General features: G+C 47.3%; 1 protein-coding gene across 1 annotated transcript in view; it reads left to right on the top strand.

Annotated features, from left to right (window-relative positions):
• The window catches only part of LOC126581777 (uncharacterized), a 27528-nt gene that overhangs the window by 2273 nt on the left and 5255 nt on the right, over positions 1-20000 (top strand). The window contains exon 2 of the mRNA XM_050245655.1: positions 17459-17476. Within this exon, the coding sequence (XP_050101612.1) occupies positions 17459-17476 (18 nt within the window). The remainder of the gene's footprint in view (positions 1-17458; positions 17477-20000) is intronic.

Consider the following 20000-nt stretch of genomic DNA (forward strand, 5'->3'; position numbering starts at 1 on the left):
TGTGTTGTGTGCGCTGGCACCATGGGAAACCGGGAAAAGGGAAGATCGAACGAAGTGACTATAAATATCATCATCATCATCATCATCATCATCGTCGCTGCCGTCGTTGTCGTTGTCGTCGTCTTCGTCGTCGTGACCTACTGATGGTGGTACTTGCGAATGCCGTACACCCCGCCTTCACCGGCAGCTGCCCTCCACCGGAACACGTATCGCTCATGTGTAATCGCGCGAACGCGAAGAAGATGGCTCCAGACACGGCTGCATACTGCCTCGGGGTCTCGAGTATCGGCACAAAAGCGGCTGCTCGAAGGAAAGTGAAACATTCATCGGTATGTTACGGCTGTCGCCACTCCACTCCTTTCAGCCACGCAGCGCGGTCCACGGTGTCTCCTTTTCCTCTTACAACGTAGCACCTGTGAAGAGCCACATGTGCATGGCATTTCCCTTTTCAACGACAAGTGTCAGGCGCGAACCGAACGAATCTACAAACTGCGCGAATGGCGTTTTGGGAACGCAAAAAATTTCTTTCAAAAAAGCACATTACCTGACGCGTTCCATCATTCCGTAACTGTGAGGTACACGCATACGCGGCTCTATTAACGAGTAAAATGTCTTCTTTTCACTTCTGGTCAACGGGTACGTGCCGGTTGTCTCTTTTTTTTGGGGTATTTCGCGTGACCTCTTTCTTGGGAACACAATCCAGTTGGACCTTTCTTCCCCAAACTGCCAGAGGAATTTTCGGCAGGTAGCCTGGGACATTGGTGCTGGTGACGTTGGGTAATTGGTGGGAAGGAAGTGAGCAACCATTCTTTCCACTTGGCCAACCCCATAGGGGTTTCTTGTCTTTTGTGAAAAACCATCAAAAACCAATCGTCTTATCGCCTTTCGTGCATTGGTTCATTCACTCGATCGTCGATCATCGATCGGCTTCATGGCTTCACGGAGTTTTCGCAACATCCGGTGTAATACGTTGGAACGATCGGAGGCACGAAAAATTATGTCGCAATAAGTCCCACCGCTTCGATTGTGCTGCTCATCAAGAGCTCAGTGCCCGCGATCCGATGCTCACGATCGCTCCAAAACGATGGATTGGGCAACCCAAGAGTGTAACAGGATTGGAACGGTCGTGATCCTCGAGGATACTTGTCCGGACAATTAAGATACAAATTCAGAGCCTGAACCGCAAGGGCCAACGGCGGGGAATTCCTTGTTTACAAGCCGAAACACCAATTTCGCCCAGATATCGTAGACAAAACGTTCGTTCAAGCGGAACGGAGCTACAGCCGGTACTGGACGGGGTTCCGTGTCTATGTTTATTCATCTTGGATGTCGTGTCATGCGGGGGCGCCGGAGTGGGCGCGCGCGATCGAGTGAAATGCTTCACGATGGAAACATATTTGTAATCATCAATTAACACGCCACCAGCGCCACGGGCCGCCGGATGGCCACGGCTACAACCGGGGAAAGATCGCCGCGTAAGCGCTGCAGCGAGCTAACGAACCTTAGCGCCATTCCATCGTGGCTGCTGCATCGTGACCAACGCCGACGCAATGTGCAAGCCAATGTGTCTGCATTTTATCTGCAAAATGATTTCACTCGATCCTCGATCCGTTGACCGTTGGTGGTTCGCAACCGTACACAAACACCTTTGGCCACTGCGCTTTATAAGCTGCGAGCCATTATCACATCATATTTTTCACGCACTTCGCGTCAATTCAATGGTCAGCGAATGATGATTTGTTGTGGATCACTTTTATGGCGAATCGTAAACGATCAGCTTACCGCCCAGGTTACGGCTGGTTACGGCCCCAAAACACATTCCATGATCAGTTTGTTTTCCACCAGAAATCGGTAAACGAAGGTAAAAGCCGTTTACTATACGATTATTGCGCATCACGCGTTGTATCACTTAACCCTCGGTTGGGCACCCGGCGTTTACCCCTTCGTTGGGCACCCGGGTACCCGGGTACCCCACTTATGTGCATTGCATTGTTATGTTCTTGTATCATCGTTTGTATCAGTTTTATTCCAAAAATAGTGTACTAGAACTAATTTAAGAGTCTTCGGAACGTATTTTTCTTTAAAAATTATAACAAAAACCAATAAAAACAATAAAAATAATTAACACAACGCTTTGATACCCCTTCGAACGGTCATTGTCTACCGCGTACGTCGTAAAGCAAGCAATAAGATCGTAAAGTGATCGAATTTTCCAGCAAATATGTTATTGAAATCATTGATTTCTTCGAATAAATCAGTTTTGAATTGTCATAAGGCACTTTTGAGTCATAAACAATTGAGTTAATTGGGCACAATTGAGCTACGAGATCAGACCAGTTGCTACATGGTGCGTTCAGAAAGTAATGAGAATTGATTTTTCTGACAAAACGGTTTAAGATAACGTGTTTAATTTTTTACGATATGGTAGAGGAAGGTTTTAGCTATCAATCGCACTTTATTTCGTTCGGCTATGACTAACTGAAAGAAAATGGGACGATTTTTCGTGAACCATGTATTTAGTTGATGTAACACCGTAGAAGGGGACATTATATGGACCATTGGTCTGGCGCGGATCACCCAGACCTTCTTCCTGGCGCGGATCATCCGGACCTACAGAAAAACATTCCGTTGGTGCCAGTAATTCATCAACTCCTCATTTCTGTTTGCGTGTTCTGTGCCAGGAAAGAGGTCCGCGATGATCCGGGCTGTACCAGTGGTCCATAGAAAGGGTACGATGCTACGATGTTACATCAACTAAAAACATGGTTCACGAAAAATCGTCCCATTTTCTTTCAGTTTGTCATAGCCGAATGAAATAAAGTGCGTTGAATAGCTAAATCCTGCCTCTATGCTGGCGTGAAAAATTCAATACCTTATCTCAAACCGTTTCGTCAGGAAATTCCAGTCTCATCATTTTCTGAACGCACCATGTATATTGGTCTCTGTGGTCTACTAAAATGCCGCCTAAACCCTTTTTGATGAAGATTAGTGTATAATTTACTCATATGTTAAGAAAATTACACTATACGAACCATTTTCAATCAGTTTGAGAAATAATATATAATTTAAATTGCACATAAAAGGTTTGAAAATATGTTGATTAATTTTCTCCTATTGCTCGTTGAAAAGCTCAAACGTAATGAAATTTTCATCAAAATCTTGTAGTTTATCTAATTAACGATTAATAAACTCGTCAACATGGATAAATGTTGATAAAAAGTGTTGTTTTGTGTTTATAAACATAGCCCATGTGCATAGCCAACGTATGGGGTACCCGGGTACCCGGGTGCCACTGGGCGGGTGTTAATTTCATCGGGCCATAATTACCTTTAAATATGAGTTATCAAAACCATTTCAACGCCAATTCGGCTTGAAATGAGTTGTTCTTTGGGGATCCGGAGTTTCGTAAAAAAATATTGACGGGAAGGCATTCATTTTTTCGTTGAAACTTGAAATGGGTACCCGGGTACCCGGGTGCCCAACCGAGGGTTAATGATTCATGATTGGGGGAACATTCCCAAAGGATCCCTGGGCCCATGTTGACTCTTCTCACAACTAATTGCTCTTCCTCTCAGTCTCTTGCTGGGGCTACGGTGGTTCATCAAACGGTTGCTGTAATATTAAATTTCGATTAAATCAATCATAATGTTCCCAGCAGTAGTCCTACGGTGGCCTCCGCCACATCAACGCCACGGTGGGAAAACCGGGAAAAGATTGCCGGGAATTCCGGTTCGGAAGCTTCGGAACTTAGCCCCGTACCCTGGGTGTAATAGAAACCGAGGGATTTGATCTCACCCTTTTCTGGTCATTCACAAACCGAGCCGACGTTTCCGGTGCTCGTCTGCTGCTAACTGCCGCGGACTCATCGGAAATCATCTCCGAAAATGGCACTGTCCGCCGAGACGAGAAGAAAGAAAGCTGTTCTCTGTGCGAACGAAGCGCGGCCACCGGGCAAGTGCGTAGACATAATTGGCCCCTCCCTTATGTAAGGCGTCGCGGGATCCATCTCACGCTGATCACGATCGTGGTCCGGCGTGGTGGCTTTTACTTTTCCTCAGCACGATCACTCGGCACGGTGGTGTGACTTTTCATCGGCAAAGAGACGACAACGACAACCAACGATGATCAGTGGTCATCTCTATTATGCCAGTACATGCGCCTGCCCACGAGCGCCCATAACATAATCTTCTTCCTCATCATCATCATCATCATCAGCAGTAGCAACAGCATGGGAAGATGATCCTCCTTCGAGTCAACACTTTCATTTACCAAACCTACTGATCGTAATGTGTTATACGCTTCGTTCTAACACAGAAAGAACAGCGACAGCATTGAAAAACAGAAACCGATAGATAATAAACATTTAATGGCGTCTTTCGCGATTAATCGATGTCCCCCACTTCAGTAGAAACAATATTTTTCCCTCCATTTAATGACGCTTTCGCGACTTTCTTCGCGACCATCCAATTAATTCCCGTCAGCGAAGGCTGGCGCATCCATGATATTCTGCAAAGCCAGCAGCGTGCTTACCGATTTCCGCAAGCGTCTGGTTTCTGGTTCCAGTCTGGCGCGCTCTCTCGTTGCTGCATGGCTCCTGCTGCCGGTGGTGATCGTGGTTATCAATTGATATCCACCTGGAGGCTGCATTGTTTCAAGGCGTCACGCGGTACCCATTCGAAAACCGATGAAGCTCATCTTCCCTTCCCCACCGGACGCGATGCCGATGACGGGTTGGTTGGTGCAGCGAAGCAACAACACAAAAAAAAATCCAGAGACAAGACAAACGAAGATACGACTGCGCATCCCGCATGCATCTTGGGGAAAGCATTGGCAAAGTGAAACCCAAACCCAGACCAAATCAACCGAACCAACACAGTACGGTGCATGTAGCGGCCGATCAGGAATTTCGCATTCGCATGTTGCCCATCTGTCTGTCTGTCTGGTGGGGAAGGGGAGGGATGGTTTTGCATTTTCAATAGATTTCACCAAAGATCCTCCACTCTCGAGATGGGACCGGCCTAAAGCAGGCTTCGTATCGCGATTTGCCGCTGAGTCCTTGTGCGCATGCAACGATCGGCTGCACGATTCACGATGAAAGTCGCTTCGTTCTTGGGTCCGCGGCCACGGTGCTGGCGTGCCAGGCAGGTGAATACATTATTTGAGGAAAATCCGTCTCCAACCTAAGCCTAAGCAGAGGGCCTACAACATGGAACGGTACTCATCTTTCGATAACACCATCTGGGATGCGCTTGAACGGCGAGCAATAGCGTGAATGCGGTGGTCTATGCAGCTTGGATGGAAAGTTATCTCTTTCTGCTACTAGAAGGGACATTGAGCACCATCTCTGCGTTTGCGATCGAGGCTCTTTGCTGCTGCTGCTGCTGCTGCTGCCGCTGGTGGTGGCATTAACTCGCGGCCTAGCGTGGCCCCCATTGGGTGAGGAATTCGCGTGTGTCCATGGTCGGTTACTCTCACGAAGTAAATTGCGGACGAGATGAAGATGTAATTGCCGCTTTTACCGCGAAGAAGCAAAGTCTCGAAAGGCTCAGCATCTCCGTCGAGGGAGAAGCAAACAAATTTCGTCCGCCCAAGTCCGCGAACGTCCTTCGCGAAATGAGCATCGCAACATAGAAAACATAAACCACGACACACGTAACCTACGCCCAACGACGATGACCGATCGGGTCGGGATAAGACCGTACGGGGTCGATGATGTTGGCCAAATCAATTTGTTCCAATCATTAGACCCGGGGCATTTCTCAACGATGGTCACCTTTCGGGTCGGTTATGGTAACGGAGTGAGTGCAATTAACTGGAGCTGGCTGGATGCTGGTTGAACATCCGTAATTGCCCTCGTTCGTTGTAAGGTCAAAGGTATATCCTTCGCCAGAGACCAGGGAAACCGAGAGAAAGAGAAAAAGAGAGAGAGAGTGGTAGCAGGACAAGAGGCGAATGTGAAATTTCATAATGTGCCCCACACCGAACGACGATTACAGGATTGCATCAACCATTCCTTAACGGTGATCTTCTCGGCGACGGATAGATGTTCCATCCGTTTTGAATTAATTTTATGAAAACTTCTACCATTCCACTGCCGTCAGTATTCGTCAGCGAATTCGACTGAGAAGGAGCTCAATGATCAAAACGGAAAATGTATTTGCGTTGCATTCCAAACCTCACAGGCAACGGACCCCTTCCACTGGCCACCGGTAATGATAAGAGTTATGCTGCAGCCGCCTTTCTCTTGGACACCGCAATACACACTTCGCCGCACGTTCGAAGACACGGCTTCTCACTTCTGATGCGCTCTCCTCTGCACGAGATCACCTGCGGTTTGCCAAGTAAAGCAAACAACGAACGAGCGAATTGAAAAATCACGAAAAGAAAATCCTCCTCCCGCCCGAGATGCTCGTAACGCATGATTTCCACGCATGTAACCGCCCGTTCGGTGCATGTGGGGTTTAAATTCGCGTTGTTCCTTCGCACTCCTCCTCCTTTTTCGATCTCCTCAATCCCGCGGCCCATTGTTGAAGCACACCGATTTGTTTTTTTGCGCACCAACTCTCCGTATAGCTCAAGATGATGCTCAAGGGTTGGACGGCGAGTGCGAAGAAAAGGGAGCGAAAGATGGAAACGAGGAAAATGATTATGTTCGCCGGTGCGAGCCGATCGCCGATGCGAGTGAGGCTAGACTTTAGCTCGAATGCTATTCAGACCGTTGCAAAATGCAATTGCAATGGTAGCAGCGGGTTCTGTGTTGTGAGCGAGCACTGGCCGCTTCTTCAGGGGCTGTTCAGAGGCACACCAGACGCTGCGGTGGGCGTTGCTGAAGTGGGATGGTAATTAGAAAACGATTGAAAAGCTCCACCGAGGAGGAATTTTCACTCACATACCACACCACACTGGGGCTGCGCCTGGGCCACACGCATAATCAATCTGTCGGTGGGTACGAGATTTAAACGAGAAACGTGTGGTGTGCACTCTTTGCTGTACTGTAAGATGATCAGAACCGCCAGGGGCCATAAACAAGCCCAAAAGGAGCAATGGCGAGGCATTTTATCTTCGTCATTTCCGCTCTCTGGGAGGGAATTATATAATGCGACGTTTAATTAAGAGAAGAGACACTGAAATTGTGAATCTCTAGCTCGGGAACCTCATAAAACTGGGCCCAGGATTTTGAGTGAAATGCCCAGTAGCGTATGCTCGCTCACTAACGAAGTTACGACTCAAACAGAGGTTGTTAAAAGATGAAATAGCTTACGATCGTGGATCGGCTTCTTACTTCTCCAGTCGCTAATCGTGAGTAGCACTATGTTTAGATCAACTGATATCACAATTCCAGCGAAGCTGCTCCCTGTCCCCTTTCGGTACACGAAACTGAAGACGGGACAAAAAAAAACAAATGTGTAAATTTGGTTTTTTTCGTTTGGTTTTACTCTCTCACCCTCGCGAAAGCGCGATCCACGCGATCACTTCCAACGATTGACCATATAATTGGCAACCGAGTCGAGAAAGGGAAAGTGAGGTGTTTTGAGCTTCTTTTTCTTTGCTGTTGTTTGCGAAGAGAATACCAGGGGCAGCTGATGGTGATCGATCCGTTGGCGTTCGCTGCTGGTCACCGATGCTCTGGCAACAGAGCAACAACAGAAGCGCACCGAAGGTCATCCTCGAAATTAACCATCGAAACGCGCCAGATGCTGCACACTGTACTCCCCAAGGGGTGGTGGGATGGGAGGGGAGGCGGGGGGGGGGGCGCAAAGTGCTAATACCTTTAATGATGAAATCGCGTTGTGCTTTTGGGTGGTTCGTCGTAATATTTTGATGATTCTTCATTCGTACCGTTTTCACTTTTTTGTTCCCCTATCCTCGAAAAACCGAATCCGATCGTATTACATTCCTCCTCCAGTGCCTTAAAAAGGAGTGGGAACCGTGGATAAATTAATTTTAATTTTACTATCAATTTGAAGCCCACACCGCACCGCGTCCAATTAGTTTTACATAATTCTGCCGCACAGAGCGATCGCCACTGGCGCTGCATCACCGTTCGTTGAAGGTGAAGAAATCAAGTATTTGAAGCTATTTTTCATAGCATTTCTCCAGTGCCGCCTGCAAGATGGCCACCAACATCCGGGGGCCCCGCAGACATAATTGACATTGGTGCGATGCAAGGTTGACGATAATTTTGTCATTACCTCCAGCACCGCCAAAGGATGGTGAGGATCGAGGGGTGATGATGATGGCAAACGGCGTTGCATGCTGCCGGCTCATTTCCATCTTGACTCGATCGGCCTAGCCAGAGAGCTCGCTCGGTCTCGCTGCTCGTCGGGTGATGATCATTTGTTAGTGTCGAGCTTAGAGTGTACTATTCGGTGGTCTGGTCGCGCGCTTCCAGCTATGGCCTATTTCCGGTTTTACGGATGAACGGCTTCCTGGCCATCTTGCACATTAGCTCCATCCATCTTGCGGCCACGCGAGAAAGCGTTTCGGTTCCACGCCGACCAGGAGACCGCCGCCACCAGTGGACCGAGATTACGTTCTACTCTCTCCTCATCCATCGTCGACCGGTGAGTGTGATTGATTGAGCTGATCAAACACAACGATGCATCACTGCTTCATCAGGTACCCGGGAGTACACTCTTCTGCTGCTCTTCTGGTCCTCATGATCACGCTCATGATCACTTTCGACTTCCGCTCGGACCGAATCTTAACATGCGGATGCCACCGATCGGCTAATACACTACGTTTCGCACTCGATCGCGAGAAATTTCCGGGAGTCCAAATGTCCCACGAAACAAGAAATCCCACAAAACCGGACCGGCCGGCTTCGGTTGTACCTTGCAAGGCCGAACACAGTTCGAGACATCCTGGCGAAGAAGAATCCTCTTCAAGACGGAAAGGATTTGGCACCATAAGAAAGTGGTTGTGCTATTTTGTTAGTCAAAATGTTGTGCGCCAAAAGGCCACGCCAGGGCGCACTTTCTCATCTCAATCTGGAACATTCGTTAGTTTTTCTTCATATTTTTTGTTTTGTTTTCGGGGCGAAAAGAGGGAAAGCGGTGCCTTATGATGGTTGCGGTGAAACTAGCGACTAGAAGTCATTTGTACGATAATTCGCACATGAATATTCAATCTGGTTCGATTTGGTGCATAAATTATTGATGAACTTCAGCCACGTTGCCTGCCATGAAACTTGATTTGCTGGCAAATCTTCTACGGTTTGCTCGCCATCTCTAAATGCGTTCCTCCTCGAGCTGCAGTTGCAGTGCCCATATTTGACCGACTTGCTGGCCTATAATTAATTAATGGCCATCGCAGGGCAGCGAATCATAACTAGGACCACATACGATGCCATAATCTAGTCGCATATTGGACGCGCCTACAAAGTGCGAGAAGAAATGAGGGAAATCGAGACCATCGCTCTGCCGTGAACAATGTCCCAACGTCCCAACAATCGTCTACTCAACGATAAGCTTGAACGCAATTGACAACTGCGAGATGTTGCGTTATCGTTTTTGGCACTCACCATGGAGGGCATTCCCAATGTTCCGCAATTGCTGCAGCTGGACAAAACCTCCCAACAACTGCAACAATTGTCGTGGGGTTACGTTTCTCAAAGATTAGCAGCACCGGGGTGGTTCGCTTGCAGAATCAGCCACTATCAACGGCAGGTTAGCGGAGAGATTTAGTGTCGGAATGCTTTCGGTTACATCAGGGCCCGGTTACCCGGTTGACAAACATATGCTGCTCGGTGGCGTACATGGTGTGATTTGTGTGTAAAGTGCGGGTCCCAAGTGACTTATTAACCTACAAAACGGAATGACCACTGGTTCGCAGGGGTCCGCAAGAGAATTAGGGCCACCGTGAGGTCCCTTGTCCCTTCACACAATACTCATTCTAATCGCTGTTGACCCCTAATTACGGGCGGCCGGCAAGATCCTCTCAAACGGTAACTTAGTGCGTCCAAAGTGTTGACAAACTTACCGGGTATGTCCACGGACCACAAGACCCACGGCGAGCACAGACTTAACGAAGTGTGAACGCTATTTTGTAAACGGATTTGTAACCGCTGTTGCCCAACATGAACTGACCGACCCCTGTTGTTTTAAAGGCGATCGTTAAATTATTAATGCTCTTCTGAGGCGGAAACATGCCATAGTTCCCATAGTACGGGTCCACTCTGGCGCACACTCTCAAGGTCAGGTCACGGGGGCCAATCGCTGATCCGGCACATTGCAATATCGACATCGAAGAGTGTTGCAAAGCACTTAAAGTGAACAAATGGCTTCATGGTGAAATGTGATCGAGCGCCAAAGGCTTAAGGGATCAAAGCTTATCCGGTGTTCGTCTCTGTGTGGGTATTATCCAGTTTCACGCACGGATAACTGCAAGATGATCGCTGAACGGGCCGCTCGGATACGCTTCAATCGATCAACCGATCGAAATCAGGGCCGACACGCCGTCGATCGTCCACAACCCACAGAGAAACAGGTTGCTGACCACACTGGACTCAGTCCGTTGCGGATTGGGACAAGGGAACAACAAACACAACAAAAAAACATTCCTAGCATATTTGCGGCACTGCCGGTGCTGTGTGGCTTTTCACTTTCTTCACATTTCTCCGACAAAGTCTCGGGACGTCTGAAGGTCTTCCGCTTTGTGTGTCCGCGCTCTGCTGCTGCTGCTCGAGCGCAAAATTTATGTCGATTGCTTCGAGATTCGCCCCGATGCGATGCCCGGTGGGGATTTCTGAAGTTCGTCCAGCCGGGAGGCCAGTCTTATCTGGGACGATGTGTGTCACTGCTACTAGAAAGTTCGATGAACCGTCGCGCGTCGCTCAGTCGTAGGATCACACGAGTGAAGCATAAACACCGCGAAGCTTCAAAACGGCCCCGAGAATGAGCATCCTCTGGTCGGTGCAGGCGTGCTGACGCTGTTGGCTAAATATGGAAATGAAGGCGCGCGACCACCACCGGTGAGTGATCCGGTCAGTGGTTAACTTTGCATCTGATCCGCCGTATCGCGCGCCTTGGAATTCCGGTGTCGGTGCAATTTACGAACTTTCTCGAAATCAAGCGCCTTTTTCCGGATTTTTGACTCCTTACCACCGGTGGTCGAATCCGCAATCGAATCTGTCTTACGACAAAATTGTTTGTCGTGAAGTAGATTCTTAAATTTTATGAAATGTGAATAAAGGTATTGACTTCATAAGGACCTTAGGGGTTATGCGACTTTCCTCTTCAGTTAATTTGAATCAAAAAAAGGTTCATTTTGGAAGATTTCCTGTGAAGAATCTGTTCAACTCGGTGTTTTTTTTTCACATTAATGCCATTTAAATCTACAATTTTTGAAGAATATTTGGCTGTATTATGGGAAAGTTTGTTAAAAAAAATCCTTGGCATCAAATTTAGAAATGTCTCTTAATTATAGTTTCTCTGAGCGGTTTCTAGAAAAAACCACAAATTTATTCCTTTGCCATGTGTTAGTTGTCACTTGTAGCTTGCACTAGAAACTTGTAGCAAGTATGATAGGGTAACATTAAAAGACAGTTTGTTTCAAAATTTATTGGGAAAATTCTTTTCTGGAGATGATTCGCTCAAAGAAGACCAAACCGTTCAATGCGCCAGAGTGAAGGATAAGGTAGCTTTTGAGTCGCTTTTTAGGAACCAAAACATTAATTCAAATGTATGATGTCATAAACTGCTCATCAACAAGAAATGGTCAGAATTTTTAAATCGCAAAGATATCATATTCCATCAGGATATCGCTAGACCGCATACATCGTTGTGTCCTCGCCAATAATTGAAAGAACCAGACTGAAAACTATTAATGTACTCAACATACAGGGTGTACCATAAAAAAATGAGAATGCTTTCATTGCTCTGTTTTGAGTATTTTTTCAACACCAATATGGCATTATGGGGTATCGTTGTGTTCGTGTGAGTCTTATCTATCAAATGATAATAAGTACCCGTGCAAAAGATGTCTGTCCGGAAAAATGTATTCAAAGGCGACAGTGTCGAGTTTGCTTCGCGCCCAAGAGAAATCTCATAGATATAACAACGGTCCTCAGATGTAATCTTGGCATTGTTTACAGGATTAAACGTTCTATTCATGAAGGGCCAAGGCCTAGGAAACACGTTAGTGATCGGCAACGATCTGAGCGCACTGAAAAAGTGGTAGGATCCGTCAGAGCAAAAGTTAGCGAAATCCAGTGCAATCCATATGAAAGCTTGCATAAGAGACGAATATCTCAAGATCCTGCCTGCATCGGTTGGCCAAATATGACCTAAAAGCAATCTCTAGAGCTAGGGTGAAGCGTAATTTAATAGTTGAAAGGATAAAACATCTTTAGACAGGATAAAACATAGTTTGAAAATAGCACCAGTTTTCATAAAATCCAATACTAAAATGAATATTGATGTTTAGATCACTTTTTTGAAGGAACACGTTTTAGCATGGATTAAAGCAAACTTCAAAACACCAGAAAATGTTGAGTTTCAGCAAGATGGAGGCCCCTGCGATACGTCTTAACGGTCTGAAACATGGTTGAAGGAAAACATGAATTTTTGGTCGAATGATTTATGCCCTCCAAGCGGTCCTGAATTAAATCGGTTGGGCTATTCAATATGGGCGTTTGTTCGACCTAAGACCTGTGAACCATAACACCATACACGGTTGGTTCGCTGAAATCGTTTATCATCAAAGCCTGGTCTTCTAAGTTGGACACCTATTTTACCGAAGGTGTTCTCGAATTCGTAGCCGCTTGGTGAAATTAATTGAGAAAACAGGCCGACAAACCCACTCATTTTGTTTGTTTTTGATAAACAAAGAAATATAGAGCGAATGAAATACTTTGAAACAGTAGAAAATATAAAAAAATGGCTTTAAACTTCAATAAAAGATTTTCTCATTTTTTTATGGTACACCCTGTATAGCCTACGCCTTTCACTATCAGACTGCCATTTATTTCGATTTTTGCGGAACTCCTTGTATGGTAAAACATCTGAGAAAGATGGCACTATTGAATCGAACATCGTCCAGGTTTTGAAAATGAAATCCAGAAGAGCTACCACCAGCTGCTCGAAAGATTTGAAAAGATCATAGAACAAAATGTATATAGATCACTGATTTATGTTCATTCTAAGTATTTCAAAAACAGTATTAACTTTTGATTACAACAGACTCAATTACTTATGAAACAACCTAAAAGAAGAACCGCGGATGTTCTCTTCTTTATCACCGGGCGTATAAGCGCATCATTTGGTAGCAAAGCAAAGCAGAATACAAAATGACTTAAATCACTTCCACAGCGCAAAAAGAGGTTGCCCAATGGCTCTAAACATAATGCTGACTGCCGGCGCAGTGCAGCCGGTCGGCAATGGCAATGTTATCGTGCCCTGCGCCTGCAGGAAGTCACACCTCTTCCCAGCAACAATGCAATCGCTAATAATATGCTTCAATTCGTGAAAGTGAACACACCATCTCCGGATGTGATAACTTTCTTCTCCGCCAAAGGCAGAACGAGCACCCAAACTGCACGCCCACAGCCCGGGTGCATCAGGGGGAAGGCCCGTGGCACCGAAGATCGTGGTGCGACGGGTGCACTAATTATTAGCAATGTGTGATCCACGATAAAGTCGAGAAGCATGATGCATTTTTGCGAGAGATAAAGACAAGAAAAAAGAGCTACTACAATGCCGCCGGTCTTGCCGTGCTTCTGCGTTGGTATCAGTTCTTAAATCTGGATTCGTCCGCTTCTTCTTCAGCAGCCTGATGGGGATGATGGAGTGCCTAGTGGGTCTCTAGTGAAGGAGACTGTGACTCCCTCACTCGAAGGTGTCCACGGGGCTGACAGCGTCGTAACGGGCGGCAAAGTCGCGTAACTGCAAAATTCCCGCCCGGCGGCCGTTGGGCTTGAATCATAAAACAAATCCAAAGATAGAGAGAGAGAGAGAGAGAGAGGGTCCCAAGATAATTCTCTCACAATCGTAATAATTGGTGTTACCCGCCCTCCCAGCATTCCGACCCTTTTCGCCTACCGTCGGTTACCTTTGCACGTTACGCGATCGCTCGACGGTGTGCGATGGTCGTGGGAGTCTTCCCGAATTTCCACCCCACCCCGGGTGGCATGTACGCCACGCAGTTCCGGGGGGCTCCCGGTGAGGCTCCAAATCATGGTGTGATCCGCTGGTGCCACCTCCGGTCTCCGCCTTCTCTTCTCAATCTCTTCTTAATGCACCGCCACAACAGGCCCGTCATCGGATACGGCTTTTTACTCTAATGTTAATTCAATGTGACCCCCCTGGTCGCTCTGGTGGTGGTCGGAGTAGAGCAGCGGTGCCCTCGTAACCACCTTGTTACATTCGAACAAATATTATGCCGAGACTGCCTGCGGCTGCGACTCATCTTCCCCATTGGGGCGGGAATAATGTTCACAGCGAAAGTTCATCATTAAAACTGGTACTTTCGGACCTGAGCGACCGACCAATTTGGTTAGGCTGCCATGCCTACGGAAGCAACCTCTCCCTCCCGTGCGATCAGACAGACGATCACCGTTGGCGATCGTTTGGAGATCGGTCGTTGAGTTGGACACTTGATTTCATTTAGCCCATTTAGCCTCACTATCGCAGCCAGTCGCTCAGAAGCAAGAAAACTTAAGACAAATGCTGCTGATGAAGCAATAGCGCGTCATAATGAGCATTAAGACTGCTGCCTTGCTTGGTGCGTTTAAGCTGTTCGTGGCCATCGATCTCAACCAAAATGCCCAAACATTAGTGCGGAATTCTGCATACAGACCACTCAAAAACCCTTGTGCTCGTTGTGGTGCTACAGTTGCGTCATTTGAACAGTGAATGTGTCAATTCACTGCTTGCAAGCTGGCTACGGCCGTCCCCTTAGAGCCCCAACATGGCTGCGCTGGCCATTAGCTTCCATTTCCCCCCCCCCCCCCCGCTCCTTCCTAAAATGAACATCTGGCACCTCGCTACATCGAAAGCACACTTTCACACTGAATCAACATTTGTGTAGCCATTTAGCGGCCAAGCGCCCCATTGGCCACGTGAGGCGCATTTGTCGGCTCAGACTAGGCCTCGTTTCCATTGGTGGATTGCTGGTCATAGTATCTGCAACCCACGTTTGCGGGTGCGTTTTCCCACGACACCGAGCACTGCTGGCGGACTATCGAGAACGATCGATTAAAGCACTTTTTGGCGATTTTGCGATCACGCGACACGACGCGATTCGTTTTGGAATGTGACAAATGGCTCTTTACGCGCCGAGATAATAGCCAAACGGACACGGAAATAATGAGCATCTGAGGGTGGACCATAGAGATGAAGAGACAGACAGTCAGACTCCGCATACGAACCTCGGCTAACGGTGGTCACTTTCCGTAGAAAGCGCCACTGGCCACTGGACATATTAACAAACGTGACAAAGCGATAAAAGCGCTTTCCGGTGAAACACGGATTCCGGAACGCTGTCCTCACACAGCGCACCAGGCCGGTACCGGGCAGGGCAGGGTCTGGTCTGGAAGGTATGTAATTTTCGCGAGTTTGATTACCGCGGGGAGGGGGGGGGGGGGTGGGGGGTCGACCGCTGCGTTACGGCGTTAACGGACTTTCGAATGTTTGTTTTTTGTGTTGTCACCATTGTAATCCTCGTGTGTTCGGTAGCTCCGTACCCTTTATTCCAGTGCCAGTGAGCGTGAGCAGCAGCAGCAGCACGGAAGTGATAGTTGAAGTGGCGTTTTAGAGGCGCCGAAGCACGCTACACCCTCCCCCTGTGCTCCCGCCCGTAAATAACGAATTATTGATTGTGATTTGTGACGAATGCTCCCCATATTTTCCTTCGCCGAATTGAGGTGGCCGCATTTCCGTCGCTCACAGAATAATGGTCATTAGCCAAATTTCGATGGACTGGCCACACCACACCACGCCACGCCACTGATCATGCCTGAACCACTCGAGGCTTGTCACTCGCGAGACAGTCTTGGAAGTTTACGATCACTCAAACGATAAATTGCTAATGAATGTTCCGTGTGAAATGGTGGTAGGTGAGTTCCGGGGGGCCTTTTGAAAAAAAATCCCAGCAAAGAGATTTCGGTTTCCTCTCTCCCAACGGCGCATGGCGCTTTAAAAGGATTAGCATGTTGGCCACAGACACGCAGGCGCCAGATGGTAAAAAAAATCCTTTCTGTTAGTACATCCGCACACCGGTGAATAAAAGCCAAAAGCGAGCATATTTATGTCCGCAAGATATTGCTCCCTAAATTACATCACGAGTTAGCCACAAACTTTCACTTCGTAAAGGCAGATGATCCTATAACGGGTCCTCACCCGTACAAAGAAGGTTTTGTATAATGGCTATCATGCCGCCGATTGCTCACCAAATCAGCAAACAAAATGATCCTGCCTTACGCAATGGTTTACAGCAGGAAAGGCCAGAAAAATGCTGCTATCTTATGCAGATACACATCTTCACGTACGCACGCGACACCCTTATTTGGCGTCGCTTGTCGTGCCAAGCCAAACTCTTCCTCCGCGACTCGATTCCAAAAGTGTATTACGTGGTCCAGATTGCTTTCAAGTGAATCTTGGACCAGAAGAAGCCATCAATGTAAGCAGCATCTTCTGCACACGCCACGGCTGAACTGGCACTAGCGTCGGCGTTTTGATTGTCTCAGGAGTGGACATTGTTGACGAACAGACCCGTTTAACCGTGGTCTAGTCGTGCACTTTCGTCAGTTTGTGCTGTAAATAGGCTCTTTCGCTGAGGGCAAGGCGCTGTGTAAGGCGTTAAAAGGCGCTGATTTGTTCCAAACATTCACCACTCCGATGGTATGGGCAGTGCATTGGCTTAAGGCCACTTCCGCTCATAGTTGAGATGTTAAGGGCATTGAGGCTAGAAAGTTTCTCCAGCAAATGGGTATCATTAGACTCGCGAGGAGGAGTGTCGCACGCAGCACACAGCACCGGGAGCACCGTTAGCACCGAGAAAAGAGGGCGAATGGTGGTGGTGGAAGGTATTATTTTGGCAATGATCCCACTAACTCCCCCGGCCACACCGAGCACATTCTATCTTTCAAGGGGAAAGACGGTAATCATCAGACGGAGTAGCAAATCTTTTCCCTTTCCTCCAACACTATTTCGAAATGTTGTGAATAGTAAGGCACCTCAAACACTATTCTTCTGTGTTCTGTTTACTCAACACGTTGACGTCGATTGGAAGAAGCATAGCACTTGATCGATGAGCCGATGGTGTATAGTAGTTCCAATTACGTCGACAACGCACCGTACATACACTTCGATGGCACTTTTGGGCACATTCCAAACCGACCACCACTCGACAGCCTCATCTTGAATCCGACCAAAAAACACTTACGATCGTTTGTTTGTCAATTTTTCTTTCGTCTTCTCCCTTTTCTCTTTCGCTTTCTTTTCATATGTTTCTTCCCTAGATCCCCAAATCGTTCGCGGTAAGTTGTGCACCAGCACACGTGTGCTTGAATCTCGTCCTCCCAAATGGCTGGCTCCCAATGTGGCGGACAATGAGCAAAGGAGTTCTGTACCCCATTTGCAGTGGCTTGGAAAACACCCTCGTTCCTCGATCGAAGACGCTGCTCCAATGGAGGACGCTGTACAAGTTGTTTTCCTTCATCTTCGTGGCTAGAGCGTTTCCGTCATTAGGCGCAATTCAGCGCAATAATCAATCAATCAATCAATCATAAGTATTATATCATCCTTTCCGATTTAGCGCCCTCTTTCTCTCCATCTTCAACTCTTTCTTCGCCTCTCTGTTTTTGGATGGAGTTTTCGATAAATTAAGCTTCTCTAACCAATTGCGATCACTTCGCGATGATCGCGACTCGACATTCGAAATTCATCTCTTTGCTTTAACTTTGAGTAGCGCTAAATTGAAATTCAATTCAAGCACCTTTCTAAAGGCAAGCAAACACTATACTGCTGCTGCCGATGCTCGAAACACTTCCGATGAGTGGTTAGCATTTTGGATGAATTTCGGTTGCATAATGCGGACGATACGCGAAAACGGATCCCCACCTTGCGATGCCCTAGTGGGCGATACTACCATCACCACTCATCGTTGCCACAGGGGACCACGCTGCTTGGCACAAAAAAATACGCAAAGGAGGGGGTGGGGGGACGAGAGAGAGAGAGATGGTCTATGGTCTGTTCGATAGCCATAGCCACGATAATACAGACTACAGGCCATCCGGCAATTACGGGCGCCACCGCGTTGAACCGGGACGTGTCAAATGCAATTTACCTCAAGCTGTGAGTTTTGCCACGCGATCGATCGCCCGGCGGCACTGGCAGGCGTCGTAGAAGACGATGGTGTAGAAATTATGCAATCCATGCTGGGCGAAAGTAGTAGATCATCACCTGGCCCTCGCCAGCAAAAGCGTTCCTCATCATCGACGCTTTGTTAGACGGGAGCTCAAGTTTCATTCACCAGCGCTTCTTGCTGTTCCAACATAACCGTTGGTTAACCGTATATTTACACAAACAATAAGCGTCAGCTAATCAACAAACCAATGATTGATGCGATTTGATTGAATTTCATCTGCGATTGTCATTCACAAAACAAAGAGGAACACGGTGCGAGGGAGAGAACGATCTTTGAGGTGTACAGAATTGTACCACTGCACTTCCTGGTAATTAGGTACGGCATTGAACGGCCAGAACCGATGCAATTGTAGGTCTTTTCGCCACATTAGCCTGAGAGCAAGCAGTAATTGGTCAAACACACATTTCATTCTTCATTGATCCTTGAACATGCGCTACTTCCGTGTACGATCTTCTTCATCGGCACCAAACTCGATGCCTTCGGGCCCTGGTTGACCTGTTTTCGCCGGGTATTCGTGAACCGTATGCGCTAAAATCCGATTCAAGACAATACCACTAGAAAATGTTATTCTCTCCAACAAACACAAACCATCCACTAGCCGTATTGAATTCTTCATTTGCTAAGATTTATCAGAAGAATCCAATGAATCTGGAATATGCTTGTAATAATAGAATTCAGATACTATTCTAGGACCACTTGCTCAATAACGAGATGGAAAGTACAATTGCGATCAATCCAATTCTTCCACGTCACGCACTTGCATTAACCAGCATTATTATTATCGATCAGTCCGGAAATGGTTGGCATCTTGGGTATGTTGAAAAGATCCAAAACCGTCCATCAAGGTGAAAGACAAAGCCATACCATTCATCGAGATGAAGAGCCTGAAACTCGGCCGCCGCCGTGAACGTGTTTTTTTTTGGGAGAGAGCGAGAAACGGAGATTCGTCAAAATGATGTCCAGCCAAACAAAATATCTTAGCATCCACACATACATCCGGTCACTCCGGTCCGGTCCGGAGTAATGCGAAGAGAAGGTGCGAAAGGCGATTTCGGAATTCGGAGGAAGAAGTGAAAGTCTCCGTGGAGCGGACCACGCGGACCACGCTGGGGCCGCAAGGAATGCCATCCAATCGCGGAATGTACATGGAATGGTCCGGAGCCGTTTCGGGTGATGCAATGGCGAAAACCGAAGCGTGGAGAATAGATGATTATTTGAAATGAAATGGCACAATATGCGCAGCCATTCGAATTTTCTAGTAACCACAAATCAATCAATCGACAACGGTTACTTCCTCTCTACGTGTACCGTAGTGTGAACATTACTCCTTACTAAAAACCCGATGCACTCCATTGTTGTGAGCACTAATCATGAAGCGATCCATATGTTGGCTCTCTGTCGGTTTATCTAACTCAATTGTGCATAGTGTGGATAGATGAACGACGCAAAAACTTCCCACAGCATCCCAGAACACGTGATCGACCAATGACGCGTATGCTACCAAGTGATCATGTTTCTACATTTTCCTTCGCTGATCCGCTCCGCATTTCATCATAGCGTAACATCAGGTGCATACGTACGTGGTGGTATTGTCTTCAGTGGCGCATTAATTCACACACTGGACATACACTGGA

Source organism: Anopheles aquasalis, chromosome 2 (genome assembly GCF_943734665.1).
Source record: "Anopheles aquasalis chromosome 2, idAnoAquaMG_Q_19, whole genome shotgun sequence".
NCBI lineage: Eukaryota > Metazoa > Arthropoda > Insecta > Diptera > Culicidae > Anopheles > Anopheles aquasalis.